The 19141-nt window shown below is 43.2% G+C and overlaps 1 protein-coding gene across 5 annotated transcripts in view; it reads right to left on the reverse strand.

The window, feature by feature from the left end:
• The window catches only part of ano8b (anoctamin 8b), a 38664-nt gene extending 19918 nt beyond the window's left edge, over nt 1–18746 (reverse strand). For 3 of the 5 annotated variants that reach the window (XM_034583168.1, XM_034583166.1, XM_034583165.1), the window contains exon 1: nt 18345–18746. In XM_034583168.1, the coding sequence (XP_034439059.1) occupies nt 18345–18513 (169 nt within the window). In that variant the 5' untranslated portion in view covers nt 18514–18746. The remainder of the gene's footprint in view (nt 1–18344) is intronic. The other 2 variants (XM_034583167.1, XM_034583169.1) reach the window with 2 other exon arrangements.
• Nucleotides 18747–19141: the final 395 nt, after the last annotated feature.

The following is a 19141-nucleotide window of genomic DNA, read 5'->3' on the forward strand; positions in this document are numbered from 1 at the left end:
AAATGGAGACAGAGAGGGACACGTGGGAGATTCCAAGAAAACGATGCACATACGCACAACACAAAGCTGATGGACAAACAAAGTCACGACGCCAAATGCAAGTACATTTTTTGCACTTGATCTGTGAGCACACAAAGCTGCATTAATGTAGATCTACAAAGTGTAATTGAGGGTCATTAGTGATGAACCCACAGATAATTATCACTAAATCTCTGCGGCACCCTTCAGTTGAACAGAGATTCATCTATTAGGATTAATGCTGAGGTTTCTGCTTCCTAACCTCGCTCCAGTCACAGCAGGAAGCTGTTTTTTAGCTAAAATGTTGTGATATGAACAGCACCAACCTGCAGACAAAGTCAGTGTCTGAACCCAGTGATGCATTTAGCTGATTAAGCATGAGCCTGATATTTTATTCAGGAGTTGCTCGACACCAGGGCCGCATGGTGGTGCAGTGGGTAGCTCTGTTGCCTGACTTCTTGGTTCAAATCCCAGTTTGGCCTGGGGTCTTATTGGAGTTGTTCCTGTGTTCCCCGTGTTTGCATGGGTTCTCTCCGGGTTCTCCAACTTCCTCCGACAATCCAAAAACATGCAGGTTGTGGTTAATTGTAGATTCTAATTGGCCGTAGGTGTAAATGTGTGTGTCATATCCTGTGATATCCTGGTGACCTGGCCAGGGTTTACGCTGCCTCTCGCCTGATGTCAGCTTAAAAGCATAAGTGGTATAAATAATGGATTGATGGTCGAGACCAAAACAACTAAAAGGAGAGAGAATATTGAATTCATTCATCAGTTGGCCAGAGATACAATTCTGTTTGCTCTTAATGTGGCTCCATGTTTGCAGGACATGCACGATCCTGACAAATTATGGTTTAACACAAATAACTAATAAAACATATTCCTATAGATTTGTACAGTATCTTTTTGTTGCACAAGTCATGTTCCTCTGGACGCACAATATGTATTCACCCACACACACACACATTCATACAATGTCACCATATACCGTGCTTTTCTATCACGCATCATTCACACTCGGTAGGAGAAGCTATCAGGGGCAATTTCAGGTTCCGCTTCATCTTAATTTATCGCAGTTTTTATTTCCTCATATTTCCTTCCGCTCTATTTTGTAAAAAGTAGAACCATCTGGCAACGAAATAAAATAAATACCCAGTATTCTGAATCTACTCCGACTTGTCGGCTTTTTCATAAAATTCAACCATCGACTTATTTCGCTGAAGATGATATTTTATAAGATCAAAACCTGTCGGAGGAGCGAACAGAACTTGACTCGGAGGTCTCATTACTATTTAAAAGGATTTCTCTTCAGTACTTACAAACAGGTTGTGACAACTTTATCTGGTTCCACACGGCTCGTCCCCTTCGAAGAACATCTTCAAGCATCGCAGCAGGTCCAACACTAAACAGAGCTAGGTAGTTTTTATTTTTTTTCTAACTTCATGTGGTTCTTCTGGATCCTGAAACCAGACTGGACGCCTCGCTGTGCTCAGAATGAAATGCTGCAGGCAGTGCTGCGACATGACAGCAATTCTAATGAGTCCTGTATTATTTGCTGAGGGCAACACACACACACACACACACACACACACACACACACACACACACACACACACACACACACACACACACACACACACACACACACACACACACACACACACACACACACACACACACACACACACACACACACACACACCACACACACACACTCTCTCTCTTTGTCTCTCTCTCTCTCTCTCTCTCTCACAGTTAGCAGACTGGTTTTAACACTTACTTCTAAGTGCGAATACATTTGTTCTGTTGTTTAACATGAACAGCAATTCCTACATCACCCTTCAAGGTTTCACTGCACAGGCACAGGCCTGTCTATCAGGTTTGTGTGACTCTGTGTGTATAGTATTTTTCAGACACACACTGAACTCAAATATCAGTCAGTTGCTCCGGACATCTTTTGGATCTTTTCCTGCCAGCCCCCCCATAAAATGTCAGAAGATTAGGTCCATGTGAGAGGACTGGGCTTGTTGATGTTTCTAACACACAACAGACGCAAAACTGAAAAAACTAAAAAACCAAAATAATACAAATATGTCAGGATGAAGAAGAGGAGCCATACACGTGGGAAGATGCCACAAAGATGTCAACTTGGAAAGACAACGAGCTTTTGCCGAATGGCTGATGTGCTGCAAACAAGCAAGTGATTTCTGCTGCTGAATTTATACGTCATCGTCCTGCCTCCTGCGAGTTATCTGCAGATGCCAGACAATGTCCTGTTGTAAACACGTCTGACCTGGAGGATCTCCTGCTGCGTTCCTCATTTGTTAAAGACAATCTCTGGAAAATGCCGCACACAATTCTCTGGAGTTCACGTCTGAAAACGACTTGAGAGTGTTTCTCTGCAATGCACGAACAAACCACCTCTCAGCTGTATAACTGTCAGGTGATAATTCTGTTTTCACACACAAGCAGTCATGCGATCCATTGTTTTTATAGAAATAGCGACAACAGTTGTTTTTCTATGCGCAGTTCAGTGAAAACACGTCTTGTTAGTTTCCAGTCCATTATATAAAATCCTTTTTTAACCCATTTGTCTCATTATTTCCACCCCCCATTGATTTAGCAAGGGTACTCAATTTGTATTGACGGCTTTCACCTAATTTCACCTCATTAGTGTTCATTCTGAAAAGAGTGAGCGTCACAAATAATTTGCACATAGCGTAAGATGGATTTTACAGTGCAAACACCTTTTATTGTCTTCAAAAGATCTAATTTACAGTTTAAAGAGTTTAAAAATTCCATGTTGCATGTGTCTTTTAAATGACAATTAAATCTCTGTATAGAATGTATGAGTTTATTTGTATAGCACCAAATCAGGACAGGCATTATTTCAAGGCACTTTGCAGAGGAAGTACTACACGTGATCCCAAATGTTGTTTACGCGAGTAAAAACGAGTTTGAAAAGCTCCTTTTGGCCCCGTAACAGAAACCAGGTCAATGTAGACGAGGTTGGCCACTGTGATGCAGACACAGCCTGTACGACCCACGGCCTTCACAGCGACGTGTTGGAGGGCTACAGCTTATCAGACAGCAGCCAGGCAGTCGTAACAATCGGGGGCGTCTTTCTCTGATCCGAGTAGCCCTCTTCAGCGTTTCCGTGGGGTATTTACTCCGTGCGTTACCATGCAGGTATTTGTCTGTGTGCATGAGTGTGAGCCTGAGATAGACCGTGTGAGATTAATTGGGTGCAAGTGATTATGAAACTCAGGCAAACACGGAAATGAAGAAGGTCACAGACTTGATGATGCCTTTGCTGGCAGTGTGACTGGGTTTGATAACAGGCTGCTCTTTATGCTTGGCTGCAGCCGCTTTGGGTCAATTGATGATTTAACTCAGTCAGGTAGAAGTGGTTTAAAGTTTTCGACCAAATGTTCCTGCATAAACGTCCCAGAAACACAAGTGAGCTCTGCAGTATTTTGTGTAAGAGAAAAAAAAAAATGTGTCAGTTGAAGTGATCATTTAATTATTCTTTTTTTTCCCAGGCATTCATTTTGATGATGGGGAGTAATTGCTTTAGGTTTTTGCTCGGGAGCCGCTCAGGGACTCCGGCTGAACATTTCATCTTATTATTTCCAAACAAGCTGCTGTTGCTGCTTCAGTAGCTATAGAACACATCACTTTCTATTGACTAGGGGATTTAATTTCCAGGTAAGACCTTGTACAACACAGCAGGCAAAGCAACGCCAAGCGCAATGCAAGTGTCTTCATTTCCTGTTCGTCACACACATCGTTTAACACTAACAATATATAGCTTCAGCCACTAGTGGTCACTCAATCATAACAATAACAACGGACCTATGGGAGAGAAATAAACTGCAATGAATAATCTTGAACAATTACAAGCGACCAATACAACCAGTGGAAGGAAAAAAATCTAAACTAAAACTAAAACTAATTGGCGAGAAGTGTGTTTTTCTTTGTCGTTGTCCCAGAAGTCAGAGACTGACAAAGCCATGGGTAAAGCAGATATTATGCAATTAAAAGAAATATCTTTAAATAGCAAATACACTTGTATCTATGCAAGCGCCCATGGTCCTAAAATGAGGAGTCAGGCACATGTCGTCCTTTGCTCACTTGAGGCAGCAGCAACTTATTGCTCTGCCGACCAATAACAACCTGGAGTACAGATGGTGGTGCAGTATTTCACTGGTATTTTAAGATTATCAAGATAATAGCTACTATGCACACACCCACACCCACACACACACACACAGATGGTCTCGGTCACACTAGAGCAGATCTGTTCCCTCTGCAGAGAAACAACCTCTAATAGCAAATAGTCAAGCTGCCAGCACACTTGGCGTTTAAAGGGAGTGTGATATGACATTATGATTTATGTACATGTGCGTTTATTGCACACCCATGATTAATTAAGAGACTCGGTACGACCATGCTCCTGATGCAGCAACCTTTTTAATACTGTTTAACTAGCAAAGTGGATTTCACACACCCTCGAGGCACTTGCTATGTTTTAGACTACACACTTAGATAATTACAATAGTGCCCATTAATATCATAATAACAGTAAGACATCAGATTTTAAGTGATTTTCGGAAATATTACACATGGGAGAAGCCTTGGATATAAACCGGGCTTGATGAGGTTCCTCCGTTTGTTTCACCAATTATCCAATCACGAGATAATATGTCTGCTGAATTAGCACAAATGCTCTATGATTATATTAATGTCAACACACACAGGTGACATCATTTGGGGGGGCACCATATTTCCCTCTTTGACTTTGTGAGGCCTGCAGTGCAGATATGCTGAGGATTTGTACTTTCAAAATGCACCTCTACAAAAAGACGCCTTTGCCCGGCAGCAGCATGTATTTCCTCAGAGGCTGGAGACTAGATTATTATCTTCACAGCCCCGAGTCATATTGAAGTTTGACTTTTTATTTATTCAGCAGAGCAGAGAGAGGTAGACAGACACAAACACGCAGCCATACTGTAACACAGAGAGAGAGAGAGACGGATCCAACAGAGACAAGGTTTTTGATCACAAACCCTAAGAAAAGATTTCCGTTGTCACGTCTACTGACTGTGCGAATGAAACAAATTGACCCTGTTGGAACGATTACATCAGTAATATTTCCTTAATTAGAATAATCTCCATCCATTGTCGATTTTGAATATCACTGCACTCTCCCAGTCACACAAACCTGCTCCCAACTTCACGTGTGTCTTCAGAAAACACACATGGCAGAGATTCACATACAGGCTCACATTGAAACACACACACACACACACAGACACACACACACACACAACCAGAAACAACATGGGCAACAATTCAATGCATACATAACTAGGGCTGCACGTTAATCGCAACGTCCTCCTCGCGCTTGTCCTCCCGAGGCAAGGTGCCGTACACACAAGGCTCCAAATCAACAAACACTTCCAATTCCTCATTGCATCTTTCTTTCCCACTGGCAGCTGCACACACAGATGTGTTGTAGACGATAGGAAAGCTCCTCTTCCCACTGCAGCAAAGCACTGCTCCTGTCTCTCTTTGCTTTTCTTTCACCTCCACCTGCTCCTCTCTTCCCCACCACAGAGCCCTAAGCCTCTCTTTCTCCATCCCCCTCTCTCTTTATATATTTTTGCTACTACCATTACTGCCTCCTTCTCTCAGCCAAATCCTCTCTTTCAGCCCCCCCGGTCAGAATCGTTTCTGTCATTCCTTCTCGCTGTGCTTTATTTTTTTTGTATCCATTTCTCTCTTATGCTCTGCTCTCTCTCTCTCTCTCTCTCTCTCTCGCTCAGACTGTCTCAAGTGGCTCAAGAGGTATTTGACATCTTTGTGCACATGCAGCTTCTATAGGTGACGTCTTCAAACTAGGGAAAGAAGGGGGGGGGGAGGGGGTGCTAAAGAGTAATACAAATAAACCGAGGTCAACACGGCGCTGGTGCTTCAGTTGTAAATACTGCCACTGAGAGAACTGAAGATACACAAAGATCCTACTAATTCCTTTCATACACAAGCTCCAGACAGCAAGGTTCAATATTTGCTGTAGGTGTTTTCATAATGAATCATTTTCAGTCAAATGTTTATACACACACATACAGTACATACACACATATATACACACACATATACATATATATTTCACAGTTAACAGACTGCGCACCAGATGCTATATGCTGTGAACGTCTGGTTATTATTTTCCATGCATTTAAACACTTTTTTATATATTGCATTAGCCGGAGGAGTTTTATTAATCTGTTTTTGTTCATTCCAAAGTCTGGTGACTATTTGCTCTTTACTTTTACATTTACTGGAGTCCAATAGTTTTTGTGTAAACCTTTTGCTCTGTTCACAGCAGCACTGCAGGTGTGTTAATGCAGTGCGGTTAATGGTCAGTTAATGAGTGTGAGAAAATCCCAAATTACCTGTGATATGCACTTTGGAAAAGCAAGTCATCAAAGCTGGTTTCCGGTAGTTGTATTACAATCAACCTGCGATCAGTACTGCTTCTACAATTCTTTATTTTTACAAAAATGCATAAATGCAACTGAGACACACTTTGCATGACATCAGCCTCAAGACACAGGAAAGCTTCAGTAAGTCCCCTAAAAGTAACTAAAACTAAACTGTTTCTTTCATGTAGAACAGTAAATGAAAGAGAAACAAGAAGAATGCTTCAGTGAGGTTAATGTTAATCATGTGCATCATCTTTTAGTGTTAAAAGATTAAAATAAACTACAAAATCTGTATGAAAACCAAAGTTATTTATGTTCCTCCATAAGGGAACATGCATGACTTCACCAAACGTCCGTACAAATAGTTGTTGAGAGACAGTTCACCAAAAACCAAAAAAGCAACTCAAGGTGGCGATGAAAAGGACAAAAGAAAAAGTCCCTTGATCCCCAATTAAGCAGGCTTCATCCTCTGGGGATCATGAACAGTAATAAAATCCATTAAGAGGTTGTGGAGATAATTCAGTCTGGATGAAAGTGATGGACAGACAGACATTTCTATACCTACAGCCATTCTGCGAGTACAGTCCGGCTTTAAACATCCCCAGAGACACCTGCTTCATGATTAGAAAACCTGCACATGAGATTAGGACGTTTTTTCCGCAGGAGGGAGATAAGAGGCTCCTGTTCTGCCTTTGTGACAAAATGGGACGAAGATGTCAATGCTGGTGAATGTCAGAACTCTGGTTTCCTCATTAACAGGCACAGGGAGGATAACAGGGACTCGTCCTTGGCTTGAAGAATAACAAAGATTGCATATGACACCGGAGCCACCCATGGCTGAGAGCCAAGAGGTCGAGGCAAGACCATGTAGAAAGAAATCCAGCACAGTGCTCTCACAGCAGAATAGTTAAAGTATCACTTTTCCTGTCTGCTTTCTCTCCTTTACATCACTCATTGTCTGCGCTCCCCACTTAGCTCACAAAATCTGCCTCCCTCATCTCCCACTCTAGCTTTCTTTCTGCCAAGTCGGGTAATGGGTGCTACATTCTTGGTAAGCGGGTTTATTTGTGTGAGCTACGTCAGTGCAGAAGCCAAGTAGCAGGGATTGAGCCGTCATATCTGCGAGAAAGCCGGGGTTAAATGAGGAAAGTGATGCCGAGCTCTATTCAGTCAGGTAATAATCATGAACGGAAGCCAGCGTTGAATCCTTTCAAGCTCGGTCGATGCAGACTACTCCTCCAGACAGCTACCACAGACTGGTTATCCAACTGGCTGAATTGAGCATTGTTGTGTGGGACTGGGAGGGCAGGTTTTTTTTTTTTACGAATTATGAATAAGCCATTGGTGATGATGAATATAGTGGAGTGAATGGCAGCATTGTGGAGCAAACAGACCTCCTTGTTGAGCGTCCGGCAACTGCCCAAGTGGAAGGATGGTTTTCTGATGAACATGCAGCACAATGGGACATGAATTACACCCAACAACGATGTGAGCATTCACGAGTGGTAATTTCTGTGTTGTATGAAGAATGCTTAAGATCACTGCAGAGCCAAACCATTCCTAAAAAGGTAACATGTTCAATAGCTTTGCTTGAACTTGGCTAAATACTTTGGATAATGAAAATCATGGAGGGGGAAACATCCCCTGCACATGATCTCTATACTTTACATTTATATATATTAAATACTTAACTTCTCCTGCCACAGTTTCATAATGATGCAAACATATTTTACACAATTTCAAAGATCTCTCTCTTTCTCTTTTGATCTCACTCAACAACACACCAGCACTGGGAGAAATCCTTCGGCCCTTTAAAACATCCATTAAGTTTTCACCATCCTCAGTAAACAGGCAATCTTGGTGAAAACTTGGTGGATACCACTTTTGCTGTGTCCACTCATGGGCAGACATCTAAAAGAACGTACCGTGTGTCATTCCCAGAAAAAACAATGGCTCCAAAAGTTCATCCGGAGAAACCCTCCCAAGTAATATTCCCGACAAGTTTGGTTGTTATTGAGTTATTTTGTTCATACATACACACAGAGACCGGGTCTAAATACGGAGGATTAGATGATAACCACTGTAAACCCATTTCCTATGGTGAGCTTTACAGATGCTAGTGGGCGTTCCAATAACTGTCAGGCAACTTGGTATTTCTATTCACATCTGAAATTAAACTGGATACAGCAGCCATTGAGAAAGAAATGATAAGAGAAGAGTTTTAAAGAAGGGATACTGTAGCAGTGAGTCATTGAGTCTGATGGCTATGGACTAACTGATCTGCACAATGATATTCTAACCCTCCACAGGAAGGATGGGAGGGAAGCTCCGAGTCAGATCAATGCTCGGAGGAACCAGTGATTATCCCACATTACTAAACCGTTCCTCCCATTTCCTTCCCCGCTCAATGACAAGCAGAGGAAGACGTAAATTAATGACTTTGATTTTTTGGTGCCTTTCAAAAAAGAAGCCTGATAAACGCAGCATTTCATCCTGACTTACTTTGCTCTGGATATTCTTCTGCAGAATGTGCGGACGGTCAGTAAAAGGGTTACAGAACGAAAATAAGAACGAATGCATTTTCATGCATGAGTAGTGGGAGCTGTGTAAATTAACCATTTTGTGATTTATTTGAAACTATAAAGGGACTGATTAATTTGAAAGTGTTGCAGAATTGAGCCAATTCAACCCAACTGGAGCAACAGATTTTACACTTATAAGCCTCGTCAGTTTAAAAAAAGACAAACGAATAACTCTTCTCTGGTTGAATGGAGACACTCAAAGTCTGTCACACAAGAACGGGCTGTTGACTCTTGCTTCAATAAACACTGATCAGGAGGAAAGAGAAATACTGGTGGTGACATCTCTCCGTCAAAAGGCAAACATGGGTGTTGGAGCAGTGGCGGAGCAGTTGACTTTCCTTCAAAGCCAATTTCATCAGGCATCATCAGAAACATCACAACCCTCTCACTGCATTTTACCGTAAAAGCTGCAGAACACCAGACAAGATTTCAAGACGTGTCACCAACAAACAAATGATGATGCTGATGATACATAATGTGTGTATTAGTATATGTTGTTTTGCATGGGATGGTGTGGACTGGGGAGAAGAAACAGGGGGTTAAAGGCAGAGGAAATATATGAGGGGGCACCGCAATAAAAGCCTGAGCTGTACCGCTGTAGGTTTTCATCAGTCAACATTGGCGATGTGCAAATATATGAGCTGGAACAGAATGTTCCCCCTCAGCTAGCGAGTCTTTCACCACATTCAAATCACTATTAAAGGCAGGAGCCAGAATCTGACGAGTCTTTTCAGACAAGGAACAAAGATAAGCACAAAAAAAACTGTGAAAACTACCTCTGTACACTAACGACACTCAGTAGAGGAAATAAAACAATTTAATGATTCTTTTTATGCCCCATTCCTTCAGCAAAGTTGGTGCAAAGCAGTTCAGCATTTTTTGCATAATAATTCCGACAAACAAAGTAATCAGCCTCATCAGTGGATGTGTCAGTATAAACTCATGTTGTTTAAACACAACATGAGTTTATCAAGTTTTGTTTAAACACACAGAAATTATTTATAAATTCTAGTGAACATTTCAACATTTTTCAAGCTGGTTTTAGGTGAAATGTATATAAAATTATGTTTGACAAAAATGAGAATGTTTCCACTGTAACCATAAAAACATGCAGATTGGGTTTGAACATTTTGCTCATAACATGTCTTCATTTTGTATTTCTTAAAGTATGTTTGCTTTAATAATATAAAAGTTGGAGCAATGTCGAACTAAATAAAAGCAGTTAGTAGTGGTGTTGCTCTCAGAAAAGCAATAAATTCAATCGCAAGATCTGTATATACAGTTATAATGCACATATAGGTTTGCATGAGTATAACAGTTCATTAACAACATAGTGTCGACAGTAGTGAGAGTTTACGCAGAACTGATTCTTCCAAACTATATACTTTAGTGCTATGGTAGGTTGGTGTTGGCACCATAGATTTTTAGTGAAGGGTAATGGCACTGACATTGTAGAAAGACCAACAAAGACCTATACAGATGCAGTGCCTTAACAGAAGTTGCTTGTGGCCATTGTTTTTCTCCCTTTGTATGATTCTTGTAAATAAAAGACGGCTTGAAAAGGGGAAATATACTATTCAATAGATGAACTGAGATGAAATGTCAGGGGAGAAACTTCTTCAAACTTCCTCTCCAGAGAAACAGCGCTTCAGCGATAAAGAGCGGAGGCTGACGAACACTGATCCTGCTCCTCGTTAAGCTCCCGTCCGGACCTACACTTTTACCAAACAGCACACAGAGGAGGACAAAGAGGCTGGAAATCAACTAAAAGAGAAAAGCAATAGAAGAGCTGAGGTATAAAGTCATCGCCAGAGAAAGTCTGAGTTGACTGCAGCGTTTTTTTGAGTGCGCATTACTTTGAACAAACAGATTATGCTGCTTACTGCTAAGGTTTAACTTTGACATTGAGCCAGCTGCAGAGGGTAATGAGGGGAAGATGACGAGGACTGGTTGAACTCTACCTGCGGAACAAGTCTAAAGCCTTTTCAGACATGAAACCTGCAAAGTGTCCAGAAAAGTGTTTGCCTTTCACACATTAAGAACACAGCAGGAGATTGTCCAAGTCAAACGAGTTCATCAAAACCTTAAGTTGTCAGGAACATTAAGGTGAAGTGTGGTTCCGGGTACAGCAAGCAGGAGGTCGATAATGATGAATTCCGCTGTGGACATCTTTTGCACTTTAGTCTACAGCACATCGACACCGGCATTGGCCCTTATCGCAAAAAGCTCTTTGCTCCCTGAGATTTTTTTTAATGGGGACATTTTATTAGGGGGCTGAAGGGAGAGGTTCCAGAAAACGGAGCAACTGACTCGGACATTTGCATCCTCACATACAGCCCCTCTGGAAAATTTCAGGAAAATGTATTGGGTTCACTGCATGCCTGAAAGCATCTTTAAGATGGTGGTTTAAAACCCCCTTGCTTATCATTGACTGGCTCCGTTCTAACACCGACATGGATAATACGTCTGGATATTAGCTGCAGGGGAACGAGCTTTTCTCCCCCATGTGTTGTACGCTCCACTTTCATAGGCCTTTAGCCTTCTCTAGAGGCTGCACAGTGGCTAATGTGGAGCAATTCCCTACGACTGGGGCTAAAAACAGCGTACTTTGCCATGGTCATTGTATTCCTCCTGGCTTAGTTTAGCGACTAAAGAAATGGAATCCAGGCCTCGTCAGTACAGTCGGAGAGCATGAAGGACACGGTGACCAAATGCACTTCAATCCTACTTTTTCCTTCACGGAAGGAATATCAGGGTCCACATTGGACGAGGGTGGATATTGACTCCGCTTTGATCGCAGCGAATGGATCCTAGACTCACTGATACGGTCTCTGTGACATGCCACTGCTTCCACACAAGGCAGGAGACGGCCAACACCAGCAGCGCTCTCTGTGCTTGGAATGCATTAAGCTCCAGAGGGGGCATTATCGTTTTCTGCTTACAGTTTGATAATCATCATGGCTATAAATGGGAACGTGTAAACTTCCAGAGGGCACAAATGGGGATTTAGAAGATGGTTGACTGGAGGCAAAGAGGCCTTATCGTTGATCAGATTAAACCATTAAAAAACTTGAGAATCTAGGGCGAGTGAATCACCACATGGAAAACAGATGGTTTATCACAACTCAGGGAATGTTCGTATCCCCCTAACGCATCCCACATCTAACGATACGTGGATATGTATCTAAAAAGCTGCATAATTACGAGGGGGGTATAATCCCCTGAAGGTGTCTGATAGCACAGGTGGTACATGTATGGGTTCATCTCTGCATGTGGAAAAAAAATTAAGCCAGCAAGAATCAGGTAATAAAAAGACACAGCTGTTGGATAGAGGGAGCAGCCACACTCATCCGTCACTAAACGGATATAAAGTCAACATAGTGTGCGGCTCTCTGTTTGTTTTTGGATTAACTTGATCCAAGAAATAAGTCCTTGACTCTACTGATTAAAAACATGATGGCAACTCTGATCCAATCTTTTAGATACTTTGTTTTTCAGAACTACTGATATTAGACTTTCTGTTTCTCAAATGTAATATCTGCAAACGTCACAAAACACTTGGGACCTTGTCTCATCCCATTCACACAGCACTTCTGCTTTCACACACCATTCACACATTGCAGGTTCAGCTGTCAGGGGCAATTTTTGGGTTCCTACCCATAGACCCTATATAAAGATGGACGACGTGTCTCCACTTGCTTCCACTATCCAGAAATGAAGATTAAATATCCTGGATACGAGCGCTGCCATCTTGCGCATTTAGAGCCAGATTCTACGCAGTAGTGTTCGGGGGATGGAGCCACAGTACATTATTGTGTAACTACCAAAAATGACCGAACCCATCTTTGAGAAAAATTTATTTGACTTGTACTTTGCCTTTTTATTTTGATCTATGTCCCATCCATTAACATGGTGGAGGCTGGATTTATGACTTATACTGCAGCCAGCCACCAGGTGGTGACCAAGATACTTTGGCTTCACTGTCTTGTGGTCCAATCTTTACATGCATTCTGTTCTCTTGCCCAAGGTCAGGACTGGACTGAAGGACCAAGGGGATCAAACAACCGACCTTCTGATAAGTGAATGACATGGTGCATCTCCTGAGCCACAGCACAGCAGCAAAAACATCAAGATGTAAAAAAAGACCAGCGATTGCAGTCAACAGCCCTGCGTGACTGAAAGACTGTAACTGATAGCAGAGACATGGACTGAGACAATGTAGAAGATTGAATTTACTTGTCATTTAATGACTGATACTCAGATCCACTTCATAAGATCAGACTGACATCAGTATAATAGTTCAAAGCATCTTTAAGCCGGGCAGAAACAAAAGATGACAACCCTTGTGTTTCTTGCAGCAAAAACATCAGTTTGTGTCAACGAGCAAATAACATGAAACGAGAACCGGCCACACAAACACCATCAACAGAAAATCCCTGGAGACGACTGCGGCACTAACTGCAGTGTTTACCACCATCTAACCAGCACCTGCTTCCCTGTAATGATCTCAAATTTAAGGCAAGCTGCTCATTGTAAATGTGAGGTGTTGAAACAGTAAAGAGCGGTTCATTTCATTTTATAACCTGCTTTACGTTAGCATGAAATGTCACCACCCCATCAAAAGCCGGCTCACCGAAGTGATCTGCCATTTGAATGTTTGACCGCTCAGGTAAGGTTAATAAAGCTCCGGTGTTACTAACAGCAAGGTCACCTCCACATGGAGAATTTCCTCGATCGCTAATGCAGCTAATGTGCAGCTCAGCACTCACTCTAGAGGAGGAGGAGGAGAGAAGGAGAACAGGAAATACATCAGTGCAATGAATAAGAGCGAGACAGGCAGAGATCCAGAGAGATGCATTAAGTTGAGAGTCATTAGGCACAATACACTGCTGCCATTATATCATTCTGCATTATATTCATCAGCCCCTTCATTTAGGAAGCTGTGGGGTATGAGACACAAACATATGGCTCAGGAAGACTGCATGCAGCTCTTCTTCAAGGAGATTCACTGGGATGTTTCCCCCCCCCTCCTCACCGCCCTGCCTTACACTGCTGTATTTAAAGCAACCTGTGTGACACTGAACCTGACTAAATCTTTCTGAAGCAAAGCTGAGGTATTCAACTTGCCTCAGAGGCAGAGACAGAGAGAGAGAGAGCGAGGGAGCAGAGCCCCAGCCAGGAGTCTGTGGATGAGTGCAGATCCCTGCTTAATATATGTTTCTCATATATTTTGCAGAATGGAAAGTGCTTCTATTAATGCCAGGCATCAAGAATGGAGTTATACGTTTACGTCGATAAAAAACGGCCCCATCAGATCTCACCTCTGTCTCAGATAAGATTTGCACTTTCAGGGGTGAAAAAGGTTTTTAGACTAAAGAGCCCTTTTCCTCGTCAAAAAAACCACTTACACCCACTAACACCCACTAACATCTGGCTCTTGTCTGCAATGGGAATTGATACAATTCACTCTGGGGTCAAATGACTCTGCAGTCGACAACTTTTTAATCGGCTCTGGCTCAGATCGGCAGTGATTAAAACATGGCACCCAGGTGAACTGCCAAATTTCTTCTTCCTCATTCGGGCAGTCCAGAGGCTGATGCTGCACCTTTTGCAGTGCAACATTATGACATGCATTGAACTTCTGGGCATTGGCGCGTAAATTGCTGAACTTTGGCGTACTTGTTGTTTTTTAGATCTTGGGAACAACGTGCTACAACTGTTTGTATCGTGCAAGATGCAAAACTGGCCAGACAGCGAGGTGAGAATACTTCTCAGTTTCCAACGTGTTTGTGATGAGGAACATGACTCAGGTGGGGAAACAACTGTCTGACAGTCTAATCGCAATAAGAAAGGAGTCAATCACCATTTTTAAGTGGGTTTAGCTGCATATAAAAAAACGTGCGTATATACTCAATCATTTTGTTGTGTGACAGAGGTACAGTACCAGCCCGACTTTAAATGCAAAGCCTGCTGACTCTTGTGTTCCATATCATACTGTGGAATCGATTCTGTATCAGCTACTCAGAGGAAAACCTACAATTAGTCTGAGTACATTTTGATCTTGAAACGTTTTGCGATTGGCGATCAAGGGCTGTTGTTATAGCTGTTGTGATGAATACTCATACATGAGGAAGTATAGCAGGGGAAGTTGAAATCAGATTTGATTTACAGGAACGTACACAGAGACACAATGTCGGGCTGCAGCATATTATCGTCATATTTCTCAAAGTCAAAATGACTCTCGCCTTATATCCTATAACAAATGTCCTCAATCCTAAACCTCTGTGCTGTGATAGGGCCAACACAAATTACATGACCTGGTTTCCCGAACACAGAATCGTATCAACACTGGCCCTCGGAGGGAACGCAAACTAATTGGTGAGAGTTTTACATTTCTTTCTCTAATGATGGGCGCTTAATTAATCTCTGAAACGCCGGCTTTGTGAGTAGCTGGAGCTATGAAGGAAGAAGGCTGAGAGGATCAGAGTCACTCCAGTCTACTGTTGAGGGATTAGGAAAATATGGTGGAGGCACGGAGACAATCGAGCCTCTCGTGAGGAAAATCCTTAAAGGCTGTAACCAAAACCTCAGCCCCATGGAAAACTCACCCTGACTTGCTGCTGTGCTGTAGCTGACTGACACTGACACATGTGAGGGCGGTTATGTGATATCATGGTAATCCCACCGACAGCCCCAATCCCAAATCTTCTCACTCATAACCCATGAAACGAAATATAAAGACAAGAGGGGGCTAGAAGTTTCATGAAGGCAAAACAGGCACCTCTTAATCCCATAGCATTTGGTGATATATGTGAGTTACTAACTGCTTGACGACACATGCCCTGAGTTTGAGTGTAAACAAGATGGAAAAATAATGAGTTGAAGGTTTTGTAAAATTAGAAATAAAGCATTTAACTATTTCAGGTTGGGGTTTTAAAACATTGGACATATGACGTAGTAGACCTAATGTTGACGTGAGTCGAACTATGCTCTGTGACATGTAGACAGGAGTATGAATGGGATTTTCTATTAGCAACTCACGTAAACATCATAATCAGAGTAATGTCAGAATAAGGTCCACAGTCCGATTATTGCTTTCCATGTAAACATAGTCACCATCAGACGTAATATTCTTCAACAAACAAAACATGAATGATTACAGTGGCAACGGCAGAGGCGCTCAGTGTGTAGCTCCACCAAGGCCCATGAGTCACCTCAAACTCAATCAAGCTGCAACAAATTTCACACACTCACAAATATCAGTCCCCTTGACGTGTCTGATTTCTTTCTCCCTCAAGGTCCATGAATTGTTCACTGGGAAAATGGTGACGACGTTTAAAGGGCTTTTCTCACAAAGTGATAAAAACCCTGGCTCCACCTCTTTGTGCAGATCTGCACCAACATTTAATGGATTCTTCCCAAAATCAAACCACGTCATTAAAGCAACTTCCATGGAAATACATTCAGTAGTTTTTGTGTCATCCTGCTGACGAACAAACAAACCAAACAACAAACAAACAGACAGGGATGAAAACAGAACCTCCTTAGTGGAGGTAACGAGGTTTACAAACATGGCTATAAAATTCTAACATGTGAGACTGAAGATGTAGGTATACTATCCACCAGTGTGCTTTTCATAGGTGCTCCACCTCATGTACTGTGGGTACATATTTATTTTTGTAGTTTAACAACAAAGTGTGAATTCATTTCAAAACAGTCTCTCAAACCTACACGTCACAGAATCCTCAGAAGAAGCATTTATGACCACAGACAGTACCTGAATTTTCAGTCCTGATACCCACACATTACTTATAGCATTACTTACTGAATCCCTACTTAGAGAAATGTAGACATGTATTTCTATAAAAACCAAAGGACACAAAGCTCTCGAATGAAGGATGTCTAAAACACGTGCAGGCCAACAAGACCGTTGCCTTAATTACATTTGCAAACTTCTGACCTCGGGATGAATCTGATCTATCTGGTCAAGCAATAAGGAAATGAGATTATGTACCTGACCAGGTATTTTTGTAGTATCATACAGATACATTTCAGTCAACAACAAGAAAGAAGATTTGGATGTTTTAGACAACTATAACCCACATTTATCTAGAGTCTGCTACCGGTAGTCTTAAGTCAGTATAGATGTTTGTTGTCTTCTTCCCAATCACTCCCAATCACTCTCTTTGTCCCAGGAGGCCTAACCTTCACTTTGCTACCCTGTAACCCAGTCACTGCTCAGAGCTGGGTGCCACCCTCTCTACAGGGTGACATCAGGCTGCTCTTCCCGTCAGCAGCCTGCTCAGGTTACCTCGGCCAAGTGTGGAACAGGAGCGCTCGGCCGCTGACAGCCCACTGCATCACTCTGCAGCAGAGCACGCAGGGAGCACACAGGGGCCGTCTGTGCAGTGTGCACCCCACACACAGGAAAACAACCCAGGCAGCTGAGGCTCTCTACCCGGGCTAATATTGTAGTCTGTTCCAAAAATAGCCTAACGCAATTCTTCCAACGAGGATATGGCCGGTGTTGAATCCACTATCGGTGTCATGGATTGTAAACAGAGGTGTTTTTTCCACGTACTAAAGGTATCATTTTAGTTATCCTACAGTTAAATGTGACCACAAACACACACTGGATCTGACCATGAGTGTAACAGAGGCCTTTATGCTTTGACCCCCATCAAAATGACTAAACATGCACCTGCCCACCTCCAATAGCATGACCACTGCTGCTGAGGCAAGGAAGGCTGCAGCAGACATCAGCCTGTGTCAGTCACTAGTTAAGAAACCCCTGGATGACATCATGAAGTTCTTACACATCTGGTTACCAGGGGGGAGGCTGGCAGATCTCACACAGGGACCCCGGTAATAAAAAAAAACTAACAGCCAATCACAGCAGCCTGTATAAGGATGCTGTGGGGAAACTATAGCAGCGATGATCACAACTGCCAATGGGATGACAGAGGGTGATGTGCGCTAACCGAGAGTAAGGTCAAACCCAGACACCGGGATGAGCCCGAACCAAGACGTTCTCCTGATGGAGCAATAAATCACCTGCTCTTCTGAGAAGCGGCAGTGAAATGAAGTCACAACACAAAGTACTTGTGGTTATTTACGGGCCTGTGGTTTGATCTGTGGGTGACTCCGAGCCGCCCTCGTGCAGACAAAAGAACGGCGGAGTGTGATGCACGCGCCGCGTTCACCTGTCGTCTCTTCCTGAAAACACCGCATCGTCCAAAGCACAAGAGGCGACCTCACTCACCCAGTACACCGGAGGAGGCTGGTGCTGCGGCGGCGCCCGGCTCCGGCCTCTCCGCGTCTCCCTGCTGCGCTCGGTGTCGGTGCCGGCTGCTCCCGGGGCCGTCGCCGGCGACGGTGGCCGCGCTGCTGGCAGCCGCCGCCGCCGCCGCCGCGGTCCCCGTGTCGGGCATGCTCTCTATCAGCGAGCAGGGGCGACGCACGACGGAGATGTGCTTCGGGAAATCGTGTCCCAATTGTGCATCTCAGGAGGAGGGCAGCGCATGGAGGGGGTCAGCGTGCGGAGCTCCGAGTGAGGGGTTAAATGAGAGCGGCGGCGAGGCGCAGGTCGTCGGTGGTGACGGTGCAGCGGCGGATCATCCTGACCGGGCTGAGGAGCAGGATGCGCGGCTACAGGGAGAGAGAGGGAGGGGGGGAGTCAGAGAGAGATGGAGAGAGAGAGGAGGGACAAAGAGAGGGAGGGAGGGCGGGGGAGGGGGGGCTGGCTGAGACACACACACACACACACACTTTTCTTTGTACAATACTTTGGTGAGGGCACTGATTTGCATAATATATTCCCACTACCCTAACCTTCACAAATACATGACTAAGCCTAACATAAACCTATCCCTAACATATACTTTACCTATAAGCTAAACCCTATAAACCTAAAATCAGCCTAAACCAACTCTCAAACAGCCCTTTGAAGAAGTGAGAAGTGGCCACATCAACAAAACAAAACCCTACAGCCATAAATAAACAAGGGTCTTGTTTGTAGTTTTATTGCAGCTTGCTTATGTCTGTAATGTTCAGATAGAA

The sequence above is a fragment of the Hippoglossus hippoglossus genome, chromosome 4, assembly GCF_009819705.1.
Source record: "Hippoglossus hippoglossus isolate fHipHip1 chromosome 4, fHipHip1.pri, whole genome shotgun sequence".
Lineage (NCBI taxonomy): Eukaryota > Metazoa > Chordata > Actinopteri > Pleuronectiformes > Pleuronectidae > Hippoglossus > Hippoglossus hippoglossus.